The sequence below is a fragment of the Tiliqua scincoides genome, chromosome 4, assembly GCF_035046505.1.
Source record: "Tiliqua scincoides isolate rTilSci1 chromosome 4, rTilSci1.hap2, whole genome shotgun sequence".
Lineage (NCBI taxonomy): Eukaryota > Metazoa > Chordata > Lepidosauria > Squamata > Scincidae > Tiliqua > Tiliqua scincoides.
In genome coordinates, this window is record NC_089824.1 from 79747938 (window position 1) to 79771342 (window position 23405).

General features: G+C 42.4%; 1 protein-coding gene and 1 pseudogene across 1 annotated transcript in view; one reads left to right on the forward strand and one right to left on the reverse strand.

Moving 5' to 3' along the window:
• Positions 1-8343: 8343 nt before the first annotated feature.
• On the reverse strand, positions 8344-8460 carry LOC136650448 (5S ribosomal RNA; annotated as a pseudogene).
• A 1401-nt stretch (positions 8461-9861) lies between these two features.
• The window catches only part of TXNDC5 (thioredoxin domain containing 5), a 30567-nt gene continuing 17023 nt past the window's right edge, over positions 9862-23405 (forward strand). The window contains exons 1-5 of the mRNA XM_066623158.1: positions 9862-10091; positions 14173-14322; positions 15934-16039; positions 18109-18205; positions 19254-19369. Coding sequence (XP_066479255.1) covers positions 9877-10091; positions 14173-14322; positions 15934-16039; positions 18109-18205; positions 19254-19369 — 684 coding nt within the window. The 5' untranslated portion in view covers positions 9862-9876. The remainder of the gene's footprint in view (positions 10092-14172; positions 14323-15933; positions 16040-18108; positions 18206-19253; positions 19370-23405) is intronic.

A 23405-nucleotide genomic window follows, 5' to 3' on the forward strand; every position in this document is an offset into this window, starting at 1 on the left:
TTTTGAATGATTGTATCTACTATTGACAAAGGAGTTGTTGTCTTCGTATCTGCTGTGGTGTTTTTAAATCTCAGTCCCTGAGGGTTTAGGCACTATTACTGTCATTTACTTTTGTGTACAAGGCACCTTTAAAATTACAGCTGGAAAACATGTAGTCTCTTTCCATAAAAGTTGTGCCTGTACTGTAATTCTGAAAGAAAGATCACAGGTAGAGGAACTAAACAAGAGGATATGTTGGGAAATACCGGAAAGACAAAAGTTATGAAGGTCACCATTAGGTTTATCTATATAGTTCATAGTATGCATCTTGGTTATCAAATACTGCTTACATGAACAGTTATATCCTTTTTACCATGCATGATGTCAGCATCAGAAAAAAAAATAGTCACATTTTGGCACAGGGTCCTTGACAGTATTTTCAATATGACATGATCCAATTATTACCAGTATATATACCACTTTTCAACAAAAAAAAAAGTTCACAAAGCAGTTTACAGACAAAATCAAATAATTTAATTGCTCCCTGTCCCAAAAGAGCTCACAATCTACAGAGATGCAGAAGGGACACCATCAAACAGCCACTAGAAAAGACACTGTGCTTGGGTAAAAGGAGACAGTTACTCTCCCTCTGCTTAATATAAAAGGAGCACCACTTGAAAAAGTGTCTCTCACCCAGTTAGTAGGGGACAATGCCATTAAACCCTCTTGTTCTATTATTTGGTACTTTAGGTAGAGTCTACTTTTATATCAGTGTGTACAGTTCAAAAAGTGGCTCAATCAGTCAGAGTTTAATATTTTTAAACATGCATAAATAAATGTTTGTTTATTTAGGGTGTGTGTGTGAAAAATTTTTCTCCTGTAGTCTAGCAGCCTCATAGGACTGCTCTGAAGATCAGGGAAGTGGTGCTCTAGGAGAGGATGTTTAATCTTTTCCTCTGTGCCCTTTCCTCATTCTCAGTTGCTGTTACCAGGGTTGGTGAAAGACGTTTTGTTGCCTGAAGCAAAAGGCAAGAGGGTGCCTCCACCAACTAGTACCAAGTTATTGGGGCAGGCCTAGTTAGAGACCAAAACACACCTGAGGCAACATGCAAAATCTGCCACTCTCACTGTTGCTGCCTCCGCCTCCTAGCCCAACTACGTAGAAGAGGGGCAAAGGGGGGCTCGGACACATGGTTCAGTACAATCCTCCTCTCATTGCACCTTAATTTCAGGACCAGCACTACCACCACACTGTCCTGTTTCAAATAAACATTGGATATATTCAATTCTTCCTGTTTATTTGAAACACACTGGCATGGAGGCGGGAAGCAGCGCAGGACCTGGAGGTAAGGAAGTGGGAAGAGGATCGCATCAGACTCCACCTCTCTTTGGGCAACTACTGTTTTCTTATGCAGTCACGTGGGCAAAGAGAGGCAGAGCATGACAGCCATATATAGAAAAGCAGTTGTTTTGTGATTATTCATTGAACCTGTTGAAATCATGTTGCAATAGAATTTCTTTTCCTGTAACTTTTACAGGTTGCATTCACTTTCTGCACCCTGTGACCTGCACTGAGGTGATCTGTCTTTATAGGCACAACTCATCCATACATAGAAAAACTGGTTTTGTGATTATTCATTTAACCTGTTGAAATAACGTTGCAATACCTTGTCTTTTTCCTGTAAAACTTACAGGTTACACTTGCCCCACCCTGTGACCTGCCCAGAGGTGATCTGCTTATATAGGCACAACTGTACATCTAAGTTACTACAGATCAGAGATTCTAATTTCAACTCTAAAACCCTGCATGATACATGTTGGTCTGACCAGGGAGATCTGGGTTCAAATCCTCATTCAGCCATGACATTCACTGAGAGCCCAATACTACATCTACTCAGATGTAAGTCCCATTATAGTCAATGGGGCTTATTCACAGGTAAGTGTGAATAGGATTGCAGTCTGAGTAAATTTGTGCCAATTATCCCAGAATAATCTACTTCACACAACTGTTTTAAGAATTTAAAAAATGTATCCCTATTTACAACATTGTGAGCAAATGTTAGTGCAAAGATAATAGCACACTACAGTATATGTCAAACCAATGGAGAATCACGTTTTTAAAGGATAGTTAAACAAAAATCCAGTACCACTTTAATATAAACTCTATTTTCAGAGAAGCAACCAAGAACATATTTCAGAGTGTTTGCTTGATTTCAGGAAAGCTTGAGTGTTTCTTCCTTAGCCAAGGAAAAAAGCAGGGTCAGGCCAATGTGCAAAGATGAACAATTGTTACACAAGTGTGATGAAAGTGAGGCTTAAAAAACATACACAGTGCTAGCAACAAAACATGACTTATAATACTATATAATAATACAGGGGTGCTCAAACTTTCAACTTTAGGGATGCTGGACCTTTAACAAGTGTATAGAAGAGAGAATTTCAGCAGGTGCAACTCTTTATCCCACAGATGACAAGCTGCACCTGCTGAAATTATCTCTCCTACACAATTTTAAAGGTCCAGGATCCCTAAAGTTGAAAGTTTGAGCACCCCTGTAATAATATATACAAAATAGCTGTGTCTTCAGGCCCACCTGATCCTTGGCTGCAGGAGCATTGGATTTGTAAGTTGTAATGGCTATTGAGTAAGGGAAATTCAGAGAGCCATCTAATTTCTTTTAAAAGTCAATTCTGCTCATCTTTTATGGGTAGATAGGAGGTCGTGTTACTTTGCTTTGCCTCACATCATGCAAGGTTCAGCCCTGACTGCTCTTCACAGGTCATGGTCTGCAAGCATGCAATGCAGCAGCAATCATGCTGAAACTAAGCAAGTCTGGTCACTGCCTGAGAACTCCTGTATAAGCTACATTGAGCTCTTTGGTGGAAGGCAGGTGAGCTATGAATATAATAATATTTTTAAAATCTCCCACATCATGTCTCATTTGGCACTTCAAGTCTCCACAGTCTCAATTTATGTTTTTCTAAACAGCACCTAGTCTTTCCTTAAAGTTATTCCTCTCTCATCTTTTTCTGCCCCCTTTGATGTTATCTGCCATCTGCTAATGTTAGACAATCCTTATATGTGAGCCTGTAGCTCTTGCTATTTTTACTCCAACAAGATGTGTTCGGAATACTAAGGCAGGTTCTAGGCTTCATACTGTCACTTCTGTAAATTTATGATTTTGTTGCCACATTTAGTAGATTTATAACCAGTATTTCTACCCACTACAGACATTACGTTCCCAATACTTAATCACTGCTAGGGAACTGATCTTGCAGTTCACCTCCCATGATTTATAACAAAGTATGGTTTATTGTTCGGTTTACGGTTCTGTTAAGCAAAAATAGTTAGATTTAAAATGATTGAGGCCTGTGAAAAGTCTGAATCCCACAAATATGCATTTCGAGCAGAAGGTGAAGTGACACTGCACAGTCCTTGGATTTCCTTTTTAAAACCCATATTCCAGTGTTGTTCAAAAGGTGACTAGTATCACCAGGGCCTCTGAGAAGAATTTTATCAGGGGGTACAAAGTTTCTTTGGGGCCCCTTTCTGAAGGGGGGAAGAGTGGGGGAGGGTGGCAATGGGAGTGGGTAGAATGGGGGCAAAACGGCAGGGGGAGAGTGGCAACAGTCTGAATCCAGGACTCAGGTCTACCTGCCTGCCTGGCATTGGCAGCTAAATATAGTAATATGGAAAACCAAACACACTCCTCTCTAAAATCTTTCAAATATAGAAAATAATTGCAGAAAATTAGTACCATCCTATTTAGGCTCACACTGAAATGGAAAGTCTCCTGCGTGTTCCGAAACTTACTTCTGCAGCAGTTGTAGTCTCACAGCTGTGACCTTGAGCTCCTCTACACTCCATCATGGTAAGTGGATCATCAAGCCAAAGAGCTACTGTAGCAGGTCAGTTTCCTCCCAGATGAGACACTGTTAAGAAATGTATACATTCCTGTGCCTGGTGTGTATGCCTTGTGACAGTAGACACCACCATATGCCCACGGTAATGGCCCCAGCATCCCACAAAGGCAGTGAGTCTGGGTGAGATTGGAGAATGTAAGATCCCAGGAAATTTCTGGGCCCCCAACTTTGGCTCCTGGAACCCGCTTTTGACCCAGGGCCTGGGTACAAATTACCCCCTTTACACCCTGCTCCTAAGCACTGAGTATCACATCTGTGCTGTTGCAATTTGTTTTTCACAGTTGTGAAGAGGAAGTACTCTCTTGTGTAGTTCCCATTAATTTCAGTGACTCTTGCACAGAAGAATGTACCATATGTCAAATAGTGTGGCAACACATTAAGTGCAGCTTTGTGTATTCTACCAATGTTATCTCAGATTAATATGTTTGATGTAAGTGTATTAGTTGCCCCGTGTATTAGTCATTCAGTCATTCTTGGGAGTCCGAAATGCAACAGAATTGTTCCACTTTCCCTGTTCCTTCAGGCATTTCTCAGGCCCTCATTGGCAATTTTTGCAGCTTTCCACATATCTTGGAGCCTTTATATTAGCTTCATGGATTAGTACAGCTTCAACTCCTGAACACTTTGCTCCCTATACAGGGCCGGTATAAGCTGTGAATGCCATCCCTGCATTTGGAAGGAAACTTCACAAGTGTTTTTGTTTGCTTGAAAGAAAGAAAGAAAGAAAATAGTCTTTGGAAATGGAAATTTCTTTTTATGCAGCAAATTTTAGAGACAAATATTTATCAGACATTTCTTATAGCTGAAGAAATAACTTTTGGAAGCAAAGAAGGATCAGGTGGCAATTTTCCCCCATCATTGTCACAGTCTCAGTCAATCCATAACACTCAGAGTACAACACTATCTCTTAAAGAAGAAAATACGTGTCTCCTGTATTTGTTGTATGGTCTCATGGAGGAAATGTTGGATTGCCTCCAAGGAGAAGACCACATTGCTTGAGTTATTTGCTTTGCCAGGACTAGTGAGCTCTGTAAAATATAAATGGTTCCAGACTGGTGCAATTTTAGCTACCACCAGTGCCAGATTTAGGCATAAGTTAAACAAGTTACAGTTTAGGGCTTCACAATCTGCAAAGGCCTCAAAAAAATTTCAGAGTTTGGGAGAGAGCTTTCAAAATTTTATATGTGTGGAATGTTTTATTGTTGCTCTATTTGTGAATTTTTTATCCTATTTTTCATCAAATGTTCTTATGCCAACCTTTGTCTCTCTAGAACTGAATGGAAGTATCACAATGTTTCTAAGGACAAACATTCATGACAACATGAGTTAATGCTTAAAGGAAAGTCTTGTTAGTGATTTCCTTTTTTATATATTTTTAAAGACTGGTTAGTACTCTCACTGAAGTAATACAGGAGGTAATGGGGTCACCTTCTAAAGCAAAAAAATACAGCAACTAAATGCTTTCAAAAGATCATGGGCAGGGAGGAAGGATGTTTTTCTTCTCTGCTCAGGACTGTTCTCTTTGAAACAGTCCAAAGAGATCACTGCAGACTTGATGAATGGGAGCAATGAAAGAGCAAATGAAATTCATTATAAGTAAATGAAAGTGATGTACACTGCCCTCCCCCACAAAAAATAAATTTTACATGTACACTGATAGGATCATACTCTTACGTATGGTATGTAGAGAGGTTTGTCTTCTTTCTCCATATTTCCTGAACCCAATAAAAATGACTGGCAGTAGATTCAGTGTAGACAAAATAACTTCTTTATTCAATGCATAACAAATGCATGGAATGCATTGTCTCAAGGCATTGTCATTGGTTTATGTGGCTTTAAAAAAGGTTTAGACTAATGGAGGATAGCTCAGTCAGTGGCTAAGGGTATAATCCTAACCCACTTTCCAGCACTGGCATAGCAGTGCCAATGGGCATAGCACAAAAAAAAGGAGGTGGGTGGCACTCATGGAGGCCTCCTCAAAGTAAGGCAGTGGTTCTCAAACTCTCTGGGGGTCAAATGCAGATGGGATACATTTTTTACTAATTTTTTGAATAAGCCTTAAGAGCCTGTTGAAGTGCAAATGTATTGACTTAAGCAGTGTACCAAACATACTGAATGGCTGCAAAGCACTGCTGAACCCTGTGATACTTCTCTGCAAGTGGTCTGAAGAGAATTATCCACAGATGAGAAGAAGAGGTTGGTTGATATGACAGCTTTTATAGGAACAAACTATTGGTGTCTGTTATGTATGCCAATAAAGGTCTTTATATTTCTACATTTATATGCATTTCCTATCAAAGGAGTCATATTATTCCAACATTTCTGATGCCTATAGTAAACAATGACAGAATGCTTCACCCCATGCTGCACCTTTGCCAAATATTATTATGAGCTCTATTGGGGTATATGACACTTCGTTATAGAAACAAATCAGAGAAGCCTCAGCCCCACAGGACTTGCAATCTTAATTTCAATAGCTGGGACACTAGCAAAGGGTAATGGGATGAACGTGAACAAATGCAGTTCCTTGTACTTATGAAGCTTTGTTTCATAAGTTTTAGGCCAAGGAACTGGGCCAAAGACTTCACAGAAAAAGTGGAGTTTGAGGAAGAGAGGAAGGTGGCATAATGCTGATATCCTGGAGACAAGTTACTGGCATAGATTTGGACAGAGAATGGATAAAGAGAGCAAAAGACTTTGCAATGTCTGAACAAATGGAATTGATGAAGTTTATGAGCAAACATGTAGTGGGCATATATGAGCAGAAAATTGCTATGGAAGCACAATATGGACGGACCTGGTAGGTTTATTATCATTGCAGGTTTTACAGTCTACACGGCTGATTTCCGGCCTTTCTGGTGGTAATGGTGGTGAACTGCCCCAAGGAAAAGTGTGCTTTTTTTTTTTTAATACAAGGTCATGCAGTATGTCCACATTTACTTCCAGTTTAGTGTCGTAGTGGAAACACAAAATTATATCATGCATTTGTGAATTTACCCTGAGGGGAAAAAAGACAGTACCCACTTGTTATGATATTGTGTTACCGTTCTTTAGGCTGCCAAGTGCATAAAGTTCTGTGGGTAGCAAAATGAAGTTATTTTGTGCAACGGTTTTTAGTAATTTCCACTCCCACCCCTATATGAGAGGTACAAATCATTGAAGTAATTTGGATAGAAACTTACAGATGGCAGGATAACTTTTCCCCCCACTGAGATCACAGTATCCATCCTAACCAGTGACAATTGGGCTGTCATGAAAATTACATCATGCTATCTCTCCTGAGAGGCCAGCATTTCAGTCAAAGGACAGCTGTCAAAATAAAACATACTATGCTATGAGACTGGGAAGGCTCAAAGGGCATGCACATGAATTTGACTCTTTTAAAGAGTATCTCTGAATTACAGGGCAAATAAAACACAAAATGTACATTGAAGTTGTATATATAACTGGTTTGTTACATCCTAGCTATCCACATCACAAATAATATTACATTAAGCTGCAACCCCGTACATATTTTTCTAAGAGTAAACCTAATTGAACTAAATGGGATTTACATCTGAGTAAAAATGCTCAGGATTGCACTGTAGTATTTTATTAATATTTTATTAAGAACCATTGGTGATCAGCTGATGCCTGTACAAAATAGCACAATTCCACTGATTTCAGCAGAGTTGCTCAAGATTAGTCCCCAGAGTGTTTTTCTGTTTTGTTCAGTCTGCTCTGGTTACAGGCTTTATCTAGTCATGTGAGTTAGCAAATATAGCTAGATGAAAGTGACATGAAGGTCTTGCTCAACTTTAGGAAGAATAATACAGACTGCTCACTGGGTAACTATCAAATTGGATACATAACACACTTCCCAAATATATATCCAGTTTTGTTAATACAACTACATATGCAAGGCCTTCATAAGACACTTGTGGTATCTAGCTAGGAACTGACAAGTGGTGGGAGAAGATCATTGTGTGTGCCTTTGCTATTGGGAGTAAATGAACAAAACATTAGTTCTTAAGGCTGAGTTCAGCTGCAGAGACAAAGCTGGATATGTATGGTCATATTGTGGTTCTTCAGTGGGACAGTAAATACACTCTGCAGTGCTCCAATACATTGTTTTCTGTATTGTTATTGTCTTCTGTATTGTTACTGTTCATCAAGGAGACATCCAACCTGACCCCACCATAGAAGCAGCAGATCCAAAGAACCTGCTTTGCCCTCTCTTTTTGTTGGAAAGAACACAGGTTGGAGGGCTGAAAACAACAGGACTGATAAGGCATTTGCATGATGGGGGGATTTGTGATCTGCTTCTTGTAGGGTTTGCTGCTGTCCACAGCTTTGAGTATCCACAGTAGCAGTAGTAGTATGTACCAGTACTGTACATTTAAGACAAGAAAACTTTACTGGCATATTGGTTGGCAACCTTCAGTCTCGAAAGACTATGGTATAAGCCTACAGCACCCAGTATTCCCAGATGGTCTCCCATCCAAGTACTAACTAGGCCTGACCCTGCTTAGCTTCTGAGATCAGATGAGATCAGGCATGTGCAGGGTAACAGTTGCATATTAGTACTGTACATTTAACAGATTACAGGACATTTTGGCCATAACTCACCAGGTTGTTGGGATCTGAACGTTGAATTTCTGCAGCTGTCAAAGCCCTAGGAGGGAAGCAACAGCTCTAAAGGGTCAATCCTTTCCATACTTTCCTGGGACTAGCAGCCCAACCCTATCGTTTCCCCCATAGCATTCAACTGTGCCAAAAGAGGCTGCAATGCATGCTGTGGTTTGAGAGCCCAATCCTCTGCATGTCTACTCAGAAGTAAGTCTCATTAAGTCAATGGGGCTTACTCCCAGGTAAGAGTGGATAGGCTTGCAGCCTGAGAGTGTGTGTGTGTGGGTGGCAGTGGTGGGTAGATTGCTTGGGAGAAGCAAGGGAAAATATTTTCCCTTTCCTCCCTATAAGCCTCCCATTCTACAATGGCTCTCCTTGGACCTGTGCCAGCTCTTTAGCTGATGCAAGTCCAAGGAGAGAAAAGGAAGTAGGTGAGATCAGGAGGTGAGGAAGGGGTAGCATCTAGCACAGGTTGTGCTGGGTGCCAACCCCTCCCACTTCCAGCATGCCTCCCATCCTCCCCCTGTTCTGCCCAGACCACCAACTCAGCATGAATTGATGCTCCTGTTTCTCCCACTGGGCACTGGACCTCCTTAGATTTAGATCGTCAATTACAGTGACCAGAAAGCACCTTCTGACTAGTTCTGGTGGTGGAGCCCATCAATAGGTTTGGGCCATAAGACCACTGAATTCAATGGACCTCACTTCTGAGTAGACATGCACAGGTTTGTGCAGTAAGGCTCCAATTCTAGATGCATGCTTACCTGCGAGTAAACCCCACTGAATGCAATGGGACTTACTTCCAAGTAACTATGCATAGGGTTAGGCTGCCTGCTACTAATCCTCTCCACACTTGGCGGAGGAAGGGCTCAATATCCTCCAGCTTTCCAGAGCCAATGCAGCCCCCAAATAAGGGAACAAAAGATCCCTTCCCTTGAGGTCGCCTCTGTGGCTGCCCCTCCAGTGCAGGGTGCAGCACGCGCAGCATTGGGCATGGCTGCATCAGCGCTGCAAAGTTGGACAGGATCGGGCCCTTACCCCCCCTCACAGCCCAACCCTATGCACGCCTACTCAGCAGCAAGTCCTCAATGGGGCTTACTCCCAGGAAAGTGTGGAGAGGACTGGGCCGTCAGAATGCAGTCCCAGGCCCGCTTTCCTGGGAGTCAGCCCCATGGAGCCCAGTGGGACCTGCTTCTGAGTAGACACTCTTAGGCTTGGGCTGTAACTCGGTGGGGCTTCTCGCAGCGCAGGGCAGGCGCTGGAGCCTCTCGCTGGCAGCCCCTCCCGCCGCCCTTTGACTCTCCGAGGCGGGCCGGAGGCGGAGACGGGGCGGGCGTGCCGGCTCCCTCCTTCCCTCGCACCGCCAGCATGGCTGCCGCTCTCCGCCGTGGCGCTTCCCGTGCCGCCGCCCGCCTGGCGCTGCTGCTGGGCTGCCTGGCCCTGTGCGGGGCTCCGGCGCGCGCCGACGAGGCGGCGAGGGAAGGAGGCGAGGCGGACCCGCACGCGCGCCACCTCTACTCCGCCGAGATGCTGCGCCACGGCGCCCAGAGCGCGCCCCACTTCGTCATGTTCTTCGCCCCGTGGTGAGCGGGAGGAGGGCGGCTGGGAAGGGCCTCGGGGAGGGGGCCGCCCGTCCCGCGACTCGCTCTCCAAGCTGTGGCCCTCAGGGCTTCCTCGGGCGCTGCGGGGGGCCTGAGCGGAGCTGGAGGAGCGGAGCCTCGTCCTCCTCCGAGGCAGCGCTAGCCTGCAGTCCTGTCCTTACTTGGGAGGAACAGCCAAGCCTAGCCACACTCTTCTGACAGTAAGAGTTGACAGCCCTGTTGACTCTAATGGAACTTACTTCTGAGTAGACATGCAGAGGATGGGGCTGGAAGTCCCTTGACTCTAATGGGACTAGTTACTGCTGAGTGGACATGCATTGGAGTTGGGGGAGCCTCATCCTCCTCTTTGTAAAGCAACTCTAGGCTGCAATCCTATCCATACTTGGGAGTAAGCCCCCTGCCTATAATGGGACTAGTTTCTGCTGAGTAGACATGCACAGGATTTGGAGGAACCTTGTCCTCCTCATAAGAAGCTGTAGGCTGCAATCCTTATGCGGAAAGGCTACAGCGTTTGGGCCTCTTCAGCCTAGAAAAGAGGCACCTGAGGGGGGACATGATTGAGACATACAAAATTATGCATGGGAAGGATAAAGTGGATAGAGAGATGCTCTTTACACTCTCACATAACACCAGAACCAGGAGACATCCACTCAAATTGAGTGTTGGGAGGGTTAGGACAGACAAAAGAAAATATTTCTTTACTCAGCTTTACTGTGGTTGGTCTGTGGAACTCCTTGCGGCAGGATGTGGTGATGGCATCTGGCCTGGATGCCTTTAAAAGGCGATTGGACAAGTTTCTGGAGGAAAAATCCATTACTGGTTACAAGCCATGATGTGTATGTGCAACCTCCTGATTTTAGAAATGGGCTATGCCAGATGCAAGGGAGGGCACCAGGATGCAGGTCTCTTATTATCTGGTGTGCTCCCTGGGGCATTTGGTGGGCCGCTGTGAGATACAGAGAGCTGGACTAGATGGGGCTATGGCCTGATCCAGTGGGGCTGTTCTTATGTTCTTATCCTGTCCATATTTACTTGGGAGTAACAGCCCTTTCCTATCCACACTTTCTTGGGAGTAAGCCATTGACTCTAATGGGACTGACTTCTGAGTAGATAAGCATAGGATTGGGCTGTAAGCCCCTTGACTATAATGGGACTAGTTACTGCTGAGTAGGTGTGCATAAGTTGGAAGAATCTCATCCTCCTTGTAAAGCAGCTCTAGGCTTTACATACTTACTTGGGAGTAAGCCCCTTGACTATAATGGGACTAGTTAATTGATGAGTAGATATGTATAGGGGAGAAAACTTGTTCTCCTCATAAAGCAACTCTAGAGCGTGGATTGGTCCTATGCATTACTCAGTAGTAAGTCCCATTAGTCAAGGGGCTTACTCCCAAATAGGCATGGATAGGATTGCAGCCCTAATTTTTTTGAGGCTCAGCTGAAGCTGCCTGTTGGCTCCCCATCCTTCATGAGGGAAGAAATGAACCTGGGAAGAGATTATGAGGGGTGTGTGGATATGTATAAGAAAGAGTGGGTGCCGACCTTACAGGTGGAGCAATCTTTAAAATCCACATGTTCATTTAGCATTTCAGCTGGGGACAAGAGAAGGTCACACTGCTTACTTCTGGGATGAGAAAAAAATCCCTTGCCTTATGAGTTTTCTAATCATGAAAGTAGGTGCTGCAGTTTTCAATTTGTTCCTGCTGTTGCACTGCTCTTGAAAACACCAGAGAGAGAGAGAGATTGGTTGTAGTTTCTTTAAACTGCATGAAGCCTATGGGACAAGTAAAGTATAAATATAATAAATAAAGCATTCACTTGAGGACTGCAGTGGCTAGTCTGTTGTATCCACATGTGTTCTATCTAAGAATATAAATGCACATGAGAGTCAGTGCAGAAATTACTCTGGTTAACTAACCACCAAAAACCACTTTTAAGGCTGCAAACCTGTCCACACTTAACTGGATGACTATAATGGGACTTGCTTCTGAGAAAACGCATAGGATTGGGCTCTAAAGCAGGTGATCTCATGTGAGAAGTATAGTGTCTGAAATCGGGACACACAGATTTCAGCACTTAGAAAAACAGCAAGGTTAGCCACCAAATCACAAAACTAGTTTAAAAAAATATTGCCTAGCTATGCAATAGTTAAAAACTACTGGGTGGGGAGGGAGTTTCCTCTAACTTTACTCAGATTGAAGCACCTAAGTGTTTTGAGATTATTACATTTTTGAAAAGAAGATTTAAAAAATGAGGAATGGGGAAAACTTTAGTTTACTAAAAAAAAAAAAAAATCTTGGTGTAACTTCAAAGGGAGTGTATAGCAAAATAATATCCCCAGTTGCAAAGAAGGCTTTCACTGCTGATTTCCTTTTGCAGATCCTAACTGACCAAAAGTCTGCTGGGTACATAATTTGCAACGGCCTGGACAGTTTTGTTATAGACAGTTTCTTCTCTCATTTCTGTTTCTGCTCTATTCAGCAAGTGGTTGCAGGAACTCAGGCTATAACATGCTTTATTGCCAGGGTTCAGCCCAAGAATACACAGTGATAAAACAATCTCTGAGTAAACCCCCTACAAAAATAGCTCATAACATATGAAAAGCTTTGCTAGATCAGATCAGGGGCCTATTTAGTATAGCATCCTGTTTCCTCCAGTGACCCACTGGCTGCCTCTGGGAAGTCCACAAGCAGGAGAGGAAGGCAGACTTCTCTCCTATTGTTGCTGCCCTGTAACTGGTATTCAGAGGCATACCACCAGTGGCGTAACTAAGGGTGTGCAGGGGGTAGCAGTTGCACTGGGCACCAAGCTTTAGGGGGGCAACAAGCTGAGCTTGACACTAGTGACAAAAATTGTGAAAATCTTGGTATGTATGAATAATACCATCATGTTATATATCATTGGAAAGGTAATTTAATCCAGAATGCAATGAAATAAACAGCACCGGAATATCTGTTTTCTATCAAAAGTTATGGCCAATTAACCAGAAAATGAAAACACAGCTGACTTGTGGAACAAAAAGTGTATTTGCTTAACTCCAAACAGACCTCTGAGACTTTGTTCTGAGTGCCAATGAGATGTAATTATGATTCAGCATGGAACCAATAACTTTTTATTTATTTACTTAATTAAATTTGATTTTGTCATGGGGGGCTACAAGATCTTCCTTGACAGATAGTTGTAGATCGATGCCTTAGCTATGCCACTAACTGGGGGGAGGCAGTAGAGCAAGTGGGTGGTGAGCTGCTGGGGGGGAGGAGGTGGGTTCCACCCAATTTTCACTTTTTAAAAAGCCTGGGTGTGACGTCACTTCCGGTTGTGACATCACTTCCGGAGCAACATTTTGAGCTTGGCACCGGGCTACATGATCATTAGCTACGCCACTGCATACCAACACTGAACACATTGCATAGAGCCATCATGACTAGTAGGCATTGATAAAGCTTCCATCCGTTAACTTGTCCAGTCCCCTTAGAAGACATCCAAGTTTCCAGGCTGTTTTCTCTCAAGTCAGATGCAGCTTCTGTATTAAACGCAAACCGCTAATTAAGCATTTTCACCTTTCCCTACAACTCTCCCTTGGGGCCAGAAAAAGGTAAATAGAAGGAGCTCCTTCCAAAGACAAAAATCATATACATATACAAGTTATAATCTCCAAGTCTTCAAGGTCTTGAACTGTGAAAAAATGGTACAGACAAAGTATGAAGTGTCTGGTACAAAAGTATCAGTTCAATAATGACAGATGAAATGGGCATGTTCAGTAAATTTTTAAAATGGTTTTTAAAGGCTAGACAAATGCTAGGGAATGTTCTTGTAAATCGGGCTCAGAGTCATCATGTGAGCACATGAACAGGGGCAATTTCTAATCACCATTGGTGATCTGACAACCTGTGCAAGGTGCTCTTCATTGGCATGTGGCATCTCTTGCATGCAAACAAATGTGCAGTGGTATTGAGAGAGAAACTAAATACATTAGGTGCAAAGTTATGTAATGTTGTAGTTTCAGTAGCACAGGAAGGTGAAACTTTTATCACCAGAGCATTAATACCCTGTTTCTGTTCTAGGTGTGGACACTGTCAGCGTTTGCAGCCAACTTGGAATGAACTGGGTGACAAGTACAACAGCATGGAAAATCCACAGGTCTATGTTGTAAAAGTGGATTGCACCACAGATACTCCACTCTGTTCTGAATTTGGTGTCAGAGGCTACCCAACGTAAGCTTAAAAGAATATTGCATCAGTTGATTTTATTGCATATTTTTCTTAGGTCTCTATCAACTTGAGGAAGGCAGCTGTTTTTCAGTGTATTTTGTCTAGCATTTGCTTACCAAAATGCTAAATTTCAGCAGATTTACCTTACTGCATGTTTGTTTGTTTACTATATTTATCCCACCTTTCTCCCTGAAGGGACCCAAGGTGTCTTACAGCATAGCTTAAGTACAAAAACATAAATCACAATTAACACAGATTCAAACCATCACAATTACATGTATATGTGATGCATTGTGCATTTTTGTTAGATTCTGTTTGCATTTAGGAAAGACCAGAATTCAGTTATTTTTCTTTCTGTGACTTTTAGGGGTGGGGTCATCCATCTACTGCAAAGATAGAATTTTAAATGTTCAGGGCAATGTTTTTCTGTTTTTGCTGCTTCTGGATTGCAATGAAAAGTGTAATATACCCACCCACCTGTTTGTCGATAACTGGGTAAGAACAGCGTGGCAAATGGACCAGGTCAATTTAAGAGTTTTATAGCTAGATGAAGACTGTTGGATTGCTCTGCTAGTCTGGGGTAAACAGACCACACCTGATCTGGTATAATAATTGTTGAGCACTTCCTTCCTTCAAGGCATCTTTTATTGCAAAGTCAGGAACAGAGTGATTAATGAAACCCTGACAGTTCAACATACAATTCTATGCTTCTTGGCAGGGGCAGACTGTGAAATGCTTCTGTAGGGATAGCTTTTCTCTGAGAAGTTTCCTTTCATGGGGCTTGTATAACCTCATCTGGCCTTGCTGAACCTGTTTCAGGTGTACAGCTTGAGTTTCATATTTACTGTAAATGATATGACACTGTTTTGGCAAATTGCAGGTGAAAAGGATGTAATGACTTGTATGGATGGATAATGGTTGGTTTCTAGACTCGTGGCATTTTGTTGAGTTTAGAAATCTGTAATCCTTTGTATAGCATTTCATGTTTCTGTACTCGTTATAAGGGTGAAGCTAATGACAATTACCATGGGTTGTTCGTCCAGGGGTGAAGCCAGCTTTGTGATTTTTACCTTCCAAAATGTGTCTTGCAAATTAAACACGGATTAGTTCTGTCCTGCCCCTCAGGCACACTGACTTTTAAAAATTTGTGTTTTATGCTCAATTACATTCACTGTTGATGTAACCAGATAAGTAAATATAGGCGTTTTAGGTATGTTAGTGATTCTCACAGGCATTAGCTAGATGCACACCATATAAACTTTTAGAAAACATGCTAGAAACTTGTTGAATAGGTTTCTTTAAAAGCTTTATCTTTCAAGACAAAGAATATATGCTTGCTTTGAAGCAATAAAATGTATTCAAACTGTCTTTTGTCAGTTAAAGTGTTAAATTTGTCTTGACCCTAAAAGCCCTTTGTAATTGCAGATGAAGATGATAGAAGTCTGAATGCATGGACCAATGCAGTGTTTGTGAAACAAACAGAACTTTCAGAATTATCACTATTATGGAAAATGTTCCTTGACCCTTGTCATAATGTGATACATACAATTGTTTTCAGAATGTTTGTATGACCTTGAAAAAAATGCCTTATTTTCTGTTGTTTGTCATTTGCAGCCTAAAACTACTTAGACCTGATCAAGAAGCTGCAAAATACCAGGGACCTAGAGACTTGCAGTCATTGGAGAACTGGATGTTGCAGACATTAAGTGAGGAAGCTGTGGTAAGTGATGAGACATTCTTCCAGGGGCGGGAACTCCCAAGAAAATGCAGTCTGACCCAGGGGAATAGCAGTTAGTGGTTAGCGCTCTCAGACCCCTTCCTCCATCCCACTTTCCCTGTATTGGACAAGCAGATGTATGTATAAAAACCTTGGTATATTGTATCTGCTACCACCATCCCAAGTTGCAAAGACCAGGCAGAGGAGGGTTGTCTGGGAAATGGAAGCAGGACGCACTCACAAGAAGCGAGGCAGAGGGCTGAAAAGAACATGCTGCCAAGCTCTTTGAACATCATAATCTTTTCAGCCCTTTGCCTCACTTCTTGTGAGTGCTTCCATTTTGTAGTCAGCAAAGAGCCAATGAGACCCAGGAACAGCAACAGAGAGGCTGCAGTCACAAGCAGATCACAAAGCTAATCTCCCATTTGTGTGATAGGGTTTCTTTTATAACTACTTTTGTAGGGTTCTCTTTTAGTTGTGGGTTCCATACCCATGGGGGGGGGGAAAGAATGTATTACCTATGGGTATGGAGGGGTGCCTGTAATTCATAAGCCTTTCGACCATAGTCATAGTTTTGGTCATCGATTTTGGGTCATAGTTAGACCCAAAAGTAGTTAGATCCTAGCCTATGCTACTTAGGTTGCAATCCTATCCACACTTACCTGGAAGTAAGCCTCATTGACTATAATGGAACTTACTTTTGAATAGACATGCATATAATTTGATTGTTACATGGCAAGGAATCCCAAGCCCTTTTCACTTGAGGTTCAACAGGTGGGTGCTCCTCTCTGAGTTCCCAACAAATGGGTCATTCAGATGTCTGGTAGAGAATGACTTCCCCTTTCTTGTTTGCTTGGAAGTTTTGTAACTTGGCTGAGATGACATCATATTGCATGATTGAAGGAATGGAAACTTCCTGGTCACTCTGTACCACCCCTTGTTTCAAGATAGACAGAACTGGTACTCTAGGGTAGCATTCCTCAAATTGCGGAATACAGTGCAATTTTTGGTGGGTCATGGACCTGTCATAACTAGGAAGCTGCAGGGCAATTTGGCGCATGACCTGGAAGTTGCTTCTGGGTCATGCCAGTGTGCAACCTGCTTCATTGGCTGTGCCAATCCAGACTGTCTGGCAGCTTCCTTGTCCAAAAATTGGGTTGCAACCCACTCATGGGTCACAGCATACTGTTGAGAATTATGGTGCAATGTGGCCAATGATGCGAGTCACACACTAGTGTAACCCAGAAGCAACTACTGGGATATACACCATATTGCCCTGCAGCTTCCTGGTTGAGATGGGCCCAGGACCCACTGTCGTTAATGAAATGGGTCTCAAAGGTAAAGCGTTTGAGAACCGTTGCTCTAGGACAGGGGTGTCAAACTTGTTTTATACAGAGGGCCGAAGTTAGCATTCAGGGCACCTGCTGAGGGCCAGAAGTGATGTCATTAAGCAGAAAGTGACATAATTAAGCAGCTGATGGCCAGAAATCAGCACTTTGTTCTCACAAAAAAACTCATTAACTACACATTACAGAAGAGAAAATACGCAAATCTTGATCATATTTCAAGATACGGGGGTGCCTAATTTTCATGTAGGCTGCTTTTCAGCAGTAACTCCTCAGCACTATTCAGCAGGTGAGAGCCTAAGCGCCGGATAAAAAGCTTCCAGGGGCCGCATCCAGCCCCCGGGCCTTATGTTTGACACCCCTGCTCTAGGACATGGAAATGGCTTCATCTGAAATAATATTCACAAGAGCTGCCTTCATGCAGGTTTCCTGGTTTTTCCCCCTTCCATTGCAGTCTCCTCTGCTGCATCCCATACCATTTCCAGGGGTTCGCTGACCCCCATGAAAGGCTTTATGGGGCACCCAGGGACCTTCCCTAGAAAGATGGTGTCACGGGGAAAAAAAGTGTCATTGTGTTTGCTTTACTTCGGATACAGCTCATTATTTACTGTATAGTTTTACCAAGCAAGCAGCTGTATATAAACAGTGTATCTCTTTGATATATAAAAATGTTATTATGGTACTGTAATCCTTTAATGTGATTTTTTTTGTGTGTTTGTTTGGTAGAAACAAGACTCTGAATCAGAGCCTCCAAAAGCTGCTGAATCAAAGCAGGGCATATATGAACTCTCGGCAACTAATTTCAAAATGCATGTAGCAGAAGGTAACTTGACAGTACATCATGTTCTCACGCTAAATATAATAATTCTAGACCACACAATGTGTGAGTGCTGTCCGTGCAGCAAGAATATGGGCTCAGACCTCAGAAACTTAAATTTTGCCTCTATTGTGGACTGTTTGTGTGTTTTCTGCATGCCACCATCTCACAACCCCATGTTCCCTTATATATAAAGTGATAGTGCCTTTAGCATAGGGTTGTGGGTAGCATATAATAGAAACCATAAAGCACTTGGGAAACAAAGTGCTTGACATAAAACTATTTTTTAAAAAAGAATTTAACTTTTTGAGGAGTAGTTTAGTGTGGGAGGAAAAATATGCTTTGTTTATATCAAATCTCAGTCAAAGGGCAAATGTACATAATCTGAACCATGTGTGGCTTTTGCAGAGAAATTTCTCTGTCTTATGTATGGCAAAGATCAGGTGCTAATAATACTTACTGATACTTACTGATATAGCATTAGAGAATTGAAAGTGCTTCAAGTACATGCTTGATAATTTTTGTAACCATCCTATAGGGTTTTGGGGTCGGTATAATCTCCCACATTCAGGCCTCAGAGGTGCAAGAAGTCTGAGAAAATAGTTGCCTACATCCACTTAGTGAGATCATATGTCAGCGGTGAAATTTCAACTTGAGATGCCCTCGTTCACTGTTCAGTTTCTTTGACACTGTTGTGTGCTTGCTTTTTGGGCAATAGCTGCAAAGTAGTAGAGAATGTCAGGTAAAGTTCGCTTAAAGAGAACATAAAATAGTTGTCCTTTTACATTAAAAAAGATGTGTTAGTGGCTAGGCTAGAAGAAGTAGAGATTAGTGATAGGTAATTGTGGTACTAGGCTAAGAGGGAAATGTCTGGAAGCAGAGAGGGAAGTTCGTTTCATTTTGCAGAGTACAGAAGCGCTGTCCTTTAATCATGAAAGTACAAGTGTAGCAAAGTACAGAAATATTGCTGTCAGTGGGTATCTGGATACTTGGATGAATGTATTAAACCCTGTTTATTTATTTTTACATATACACTTTTCTTTTTCTTTTAAAGGCAATCACTTTATCAAATTCTTTGCTCCTTGGTGTGGTCACTGCAAGGCATTGGCTCCAACTTGGGAGCAGCTGGGTCTTTTCCATGAAAATTCTGGGACCGTCAAAATTGGCAAGGTATGTTTGATTGGCAAAGTACCTGGATCTTGATGAATGAATGCCAGTTACTTCAGCAATAACATTTATGAAAACAAATGTGTCTTCTTCCTCCATAAACTGCTATTAATTTTGTTTACTTTGTGTTAGAACTTTGCTGTCAGTCTATCCACTTTGCTTGATTTTTGAACTTACTGGTGTCCTGTGTGATAGAACCCTGTCCTTCCTTGTGTGTGTTGCACAGTCAGCATGAACCCTTAGCAGCCTACATACCTGGAAGGAATTATAACTCTTCTTGGGTAAGTGCCCGAGTAGTTAATAAGAAGATAGCCATACCAGGTCCTTGCTTCATTCACAAAGGAAACTGCAGGTCCCTTCAGCATACTTTTATGACGATAGAGCCTTTCTTTCCATCTTCATGCAGATGTGTGTGGGTGTTGGAATAACTTCAGCTAACTATAAAAACAGGAGTGCAGTCATGTCGTTGTTGGCTTTCTGGTGGAAAAGATTGCTCTTCCAATCTAAATGTGAACCCTGTAAAGCACCATAACATGCAGATAAATTGGGCCCTGAATCTGGGATGTTCAGTGTGTGTGTGTTTGTGTGTGTAGGGGGAAATAAACTGCACATTACATTCAAATGTGTGTAAGAAAGCCCCAACACTGTTGAATCAAGAGCAGCTTGAAGGGGGGCTATGTTGAGAAGTGGAGGAAAGAAAAAGCGATCTTTTCCTTTTCTGGCAGTTTTTCACTCCAAATCACTCCTCTTTTAGCTGTTTTCTCTCTCACCCAAAGTTCCAGATAAGTGCTCATTTGGGTGCATATTGGGTATGTATGTGATTTGGAATAACAAACAGACAGCAGGGAAAGTGTTAAGTACCTCTTTGTTCCACTACCCCTTCTCTATGGAAACATTCCCTTCCTTCTTTTAAAAAAAAAAACACAAACACCATCCCTAAAACACAAGTTCAGGCTTTCTTGCATGCACTTGCTTACAGCATGTAGTTTACTCCCATTGTTTTACTTTTCTTTCCAGAAACTAGGCTGCCAGCAGTTTGTGGCACTATCATTCTTTGGCATCATATACCCATGATAGTGAGGTTGCTGGATTGTATGAATCACCTGTCAGCATGTTACAGGTTTATCTATTTATTTATTTTGGATACCTTCAAAGCGACCCCCAAGTCGAGTCACTCCAGATGTCTGCAAATGTCTGCAAACATTTTCTGGGAAAGGGACCCAGAGAAAAGGCAGGCTGACCGAGGAGTATAGTGCCTAGTACTTAGTGCATATGCGCTCCTTCTTGCTCCCCTTTTCCCCTTCTTACTGTCTCAGCAGCTGAATGGGGAGTACATTGGTAGTTTCTACTTGCTGTCACCATCCCAGGTTACAGCAACCTGTAGAGAGACCTGTTCAGAAAGCCTGAACTTGTGTTTTAGGGATGGCCATTTGGGAAGAAACCCCCTCCCCGAAGATAACTGAACCACAGGGGTTCGTATTTAAAATTGAAACCACAGTAGTGTCTGCTGGACAATCAGATGTGACAACTCACTAAATTAAACGTGAACATGGGCTAGGCAAGCAAAAAGTAAAAATGTAATTAGTTTATTTAAAAATCCAAATAAAAGGAATTAAGCAAAATGGAAGGAAGGGGGGTAGAAAAGTACAGGCAGCCTGATGGAAAATATTTGAACTCATCTGGATGGACACAAAGCAGAAGCTTGGTCGAATGAATATAGTAATCAGTGATGCCCAGGAAATACATTTAGAATGCTATTCAAGAGTAAACCCACAGATCCCTTCACTGGTTTGCTAATGTGTGTCACATCACTAAACTAGTGAAGTTTGCAGCTTGGTTTGGAGGGAAAAGAGCAAACAAACTAAAATTAATCCCTGAATAGTGAATCCTAGTTTTAAATAACATCCCTGTTTGCTACTTACTTTATTGCAGGAATCCTCAGTGCCTGCACTTATTGGAGAGTAAGTGGCTGCTTTCCATGAACTGGCATTAGCTTCCATGGCAGGCAAGCAGATATCACACAGGGCTTCCTTGTGCTTGGGTTTAAGTAACCTCGGTTTGATGGTCGTCAGATGACCTGATTGGAGGATTGTAACCCACCTGACTACTCCATCCTAGCACTTTACCATCCTAGACAGACAGGTTTGACTGCTCAGTGGTAGATGCATGCTGATCCTATAGGAGGGGTAAGTATTCCATACAGGGAAGAATGTTTCAAATCCACAAAGGCAAATGGCTGGTGGATAAAAGAGTTTCGAATAAGGGACAGAAACGGCAGTAAGAAGATGTTGCAGCGCCTTTTAGTGGCTAAACCTGCACAGGAGCTTCTGGGAAGTTAGGATGATCAAAAAATCAGGGGAAATAGTTAAAAAAAAAAAAAAAAGGACAGAAAAACATAGCCTTCGTTACAAATAAAATCATAAACACATTTTCCTCCTCCTTTATAGGTAGCTGGTGTCCCATAGCCACTGTGAGAAGGAAGTGGTACAGTCCAAGCTTTGCGAAGAGGCACCAGCAAGTGGAGTCAGTGCTCTTTGCTTGCTGGCTTCCTTTCTCCTTTTCACATGATAGTTGATGTCCCATAGCCACTGTGGCAAGGGTGGAGCTCAGTAAATAGTTGGAAGTCATGTAAGACTAGTTAGACACTCCCTTTTAGGAGGGGGACACAAAACAAGCAAAGGAAATCAGCATGTGGATTGGAAAATGTAGCTCTCAACTCTGACAATTTTGAACATCTCAGTATTATTAAAATTTGAAGAAAAGGTTATGGTAAAGCAGTTCACCAGCTGGAATTTCCAAATATGAAAGTCAGGTTCTTGTGGCTAACACTGGAAATGCTATTTGATAGAAGTTTGTGTCTCAGTAAATTGTGTCTGAAAATGGACAGGCTAAAGCCCTTAATAGATTTGGTGCTTCTGCTGATATTTTGATTCTTCAAAGTATTCTTGTCTTTGTACCCTCCTTCCTTCAGAATATTGTGCAGAAAATTTGCGCTTAATGCGTTCAATAGCTGTAGGAGGTAAAATGTTTGCTGCTTTGCTATAGTGTATTTTAATTAACTAGTAACATTGTTGTCGACCCTCCTTCAAATTGTGTAGTTTAGTGTTCTTCAAACTTTTTGCCACGACCCCAATATATAAACAAAATATGAGTCTGGGGACTCCACTGTTGATCCCACCCCCCTCCCAGGACCCTGTCTACCCGAGCCACCCCCACCGCTACCAACTCCCTGCTCCCGCTATGCTTTCCCAGCACTGTTCACTGTAACCAAATATTAGAGGGAGCTGATAAAGTTACCATTAAGCCTGGCTCTAATGAAAGCTATTTTAGTACTACTGCTAAGAACCTGAGCAAGACTGGGACACAATCTCCTGGGAACTGAAGGGGACGCCAGATGCCTCCCTCTTTACCTGGAGGTGCTCTAGTACAGTGGTCTTCAACTTTTTTTGTTCTGTAAGTTGCCAAGACCCCACAACTGAGGGTTCATGACCTCATTGGGGTCCCAACCCCAAGGGTGAAGAACATTGCTGAAGTTTATGTTCCTTTATGAATTCTTTGCCTTGTTTGGTCTTCTGATTTGTCATGTTGCAGTTAACAAATGAGCTATTCTACATGATCAGTTTCTGAATCTTTTCCACTTCTTGTTCTCATAGAAACAAGGATTGTTCCATTTGACCCTGCTTCCCCTTCTGCTTTTCCTTATGTTCATGAGTCTTTTCCCATTCCCTCATCGTGAAAGACATGATGACGGTTCATCCCTTTCTCTTGCCAATTTGATATTCCTTCTTTTTCTCTTAATATTTTGAAGTTCATGACACTATTTTCTTTGTTCCTTTTAATTTGCAAATTGTGGTAGTTTATGACCCTCCTCCCTTACTTTCTTCCTTTGATCTCTTCTGACTCTTAGAGCCAAATCCTGAGCTTCGTGCCGCCGCGCACTGTCGCAAACGTGCCATAAGGCACGTCTGCAATCCTACAACCGGGCCAGTGCCTGTGCTAACACAGTGCTGGCCGGCACTGGGCTAGTGCCGGGTGGGTG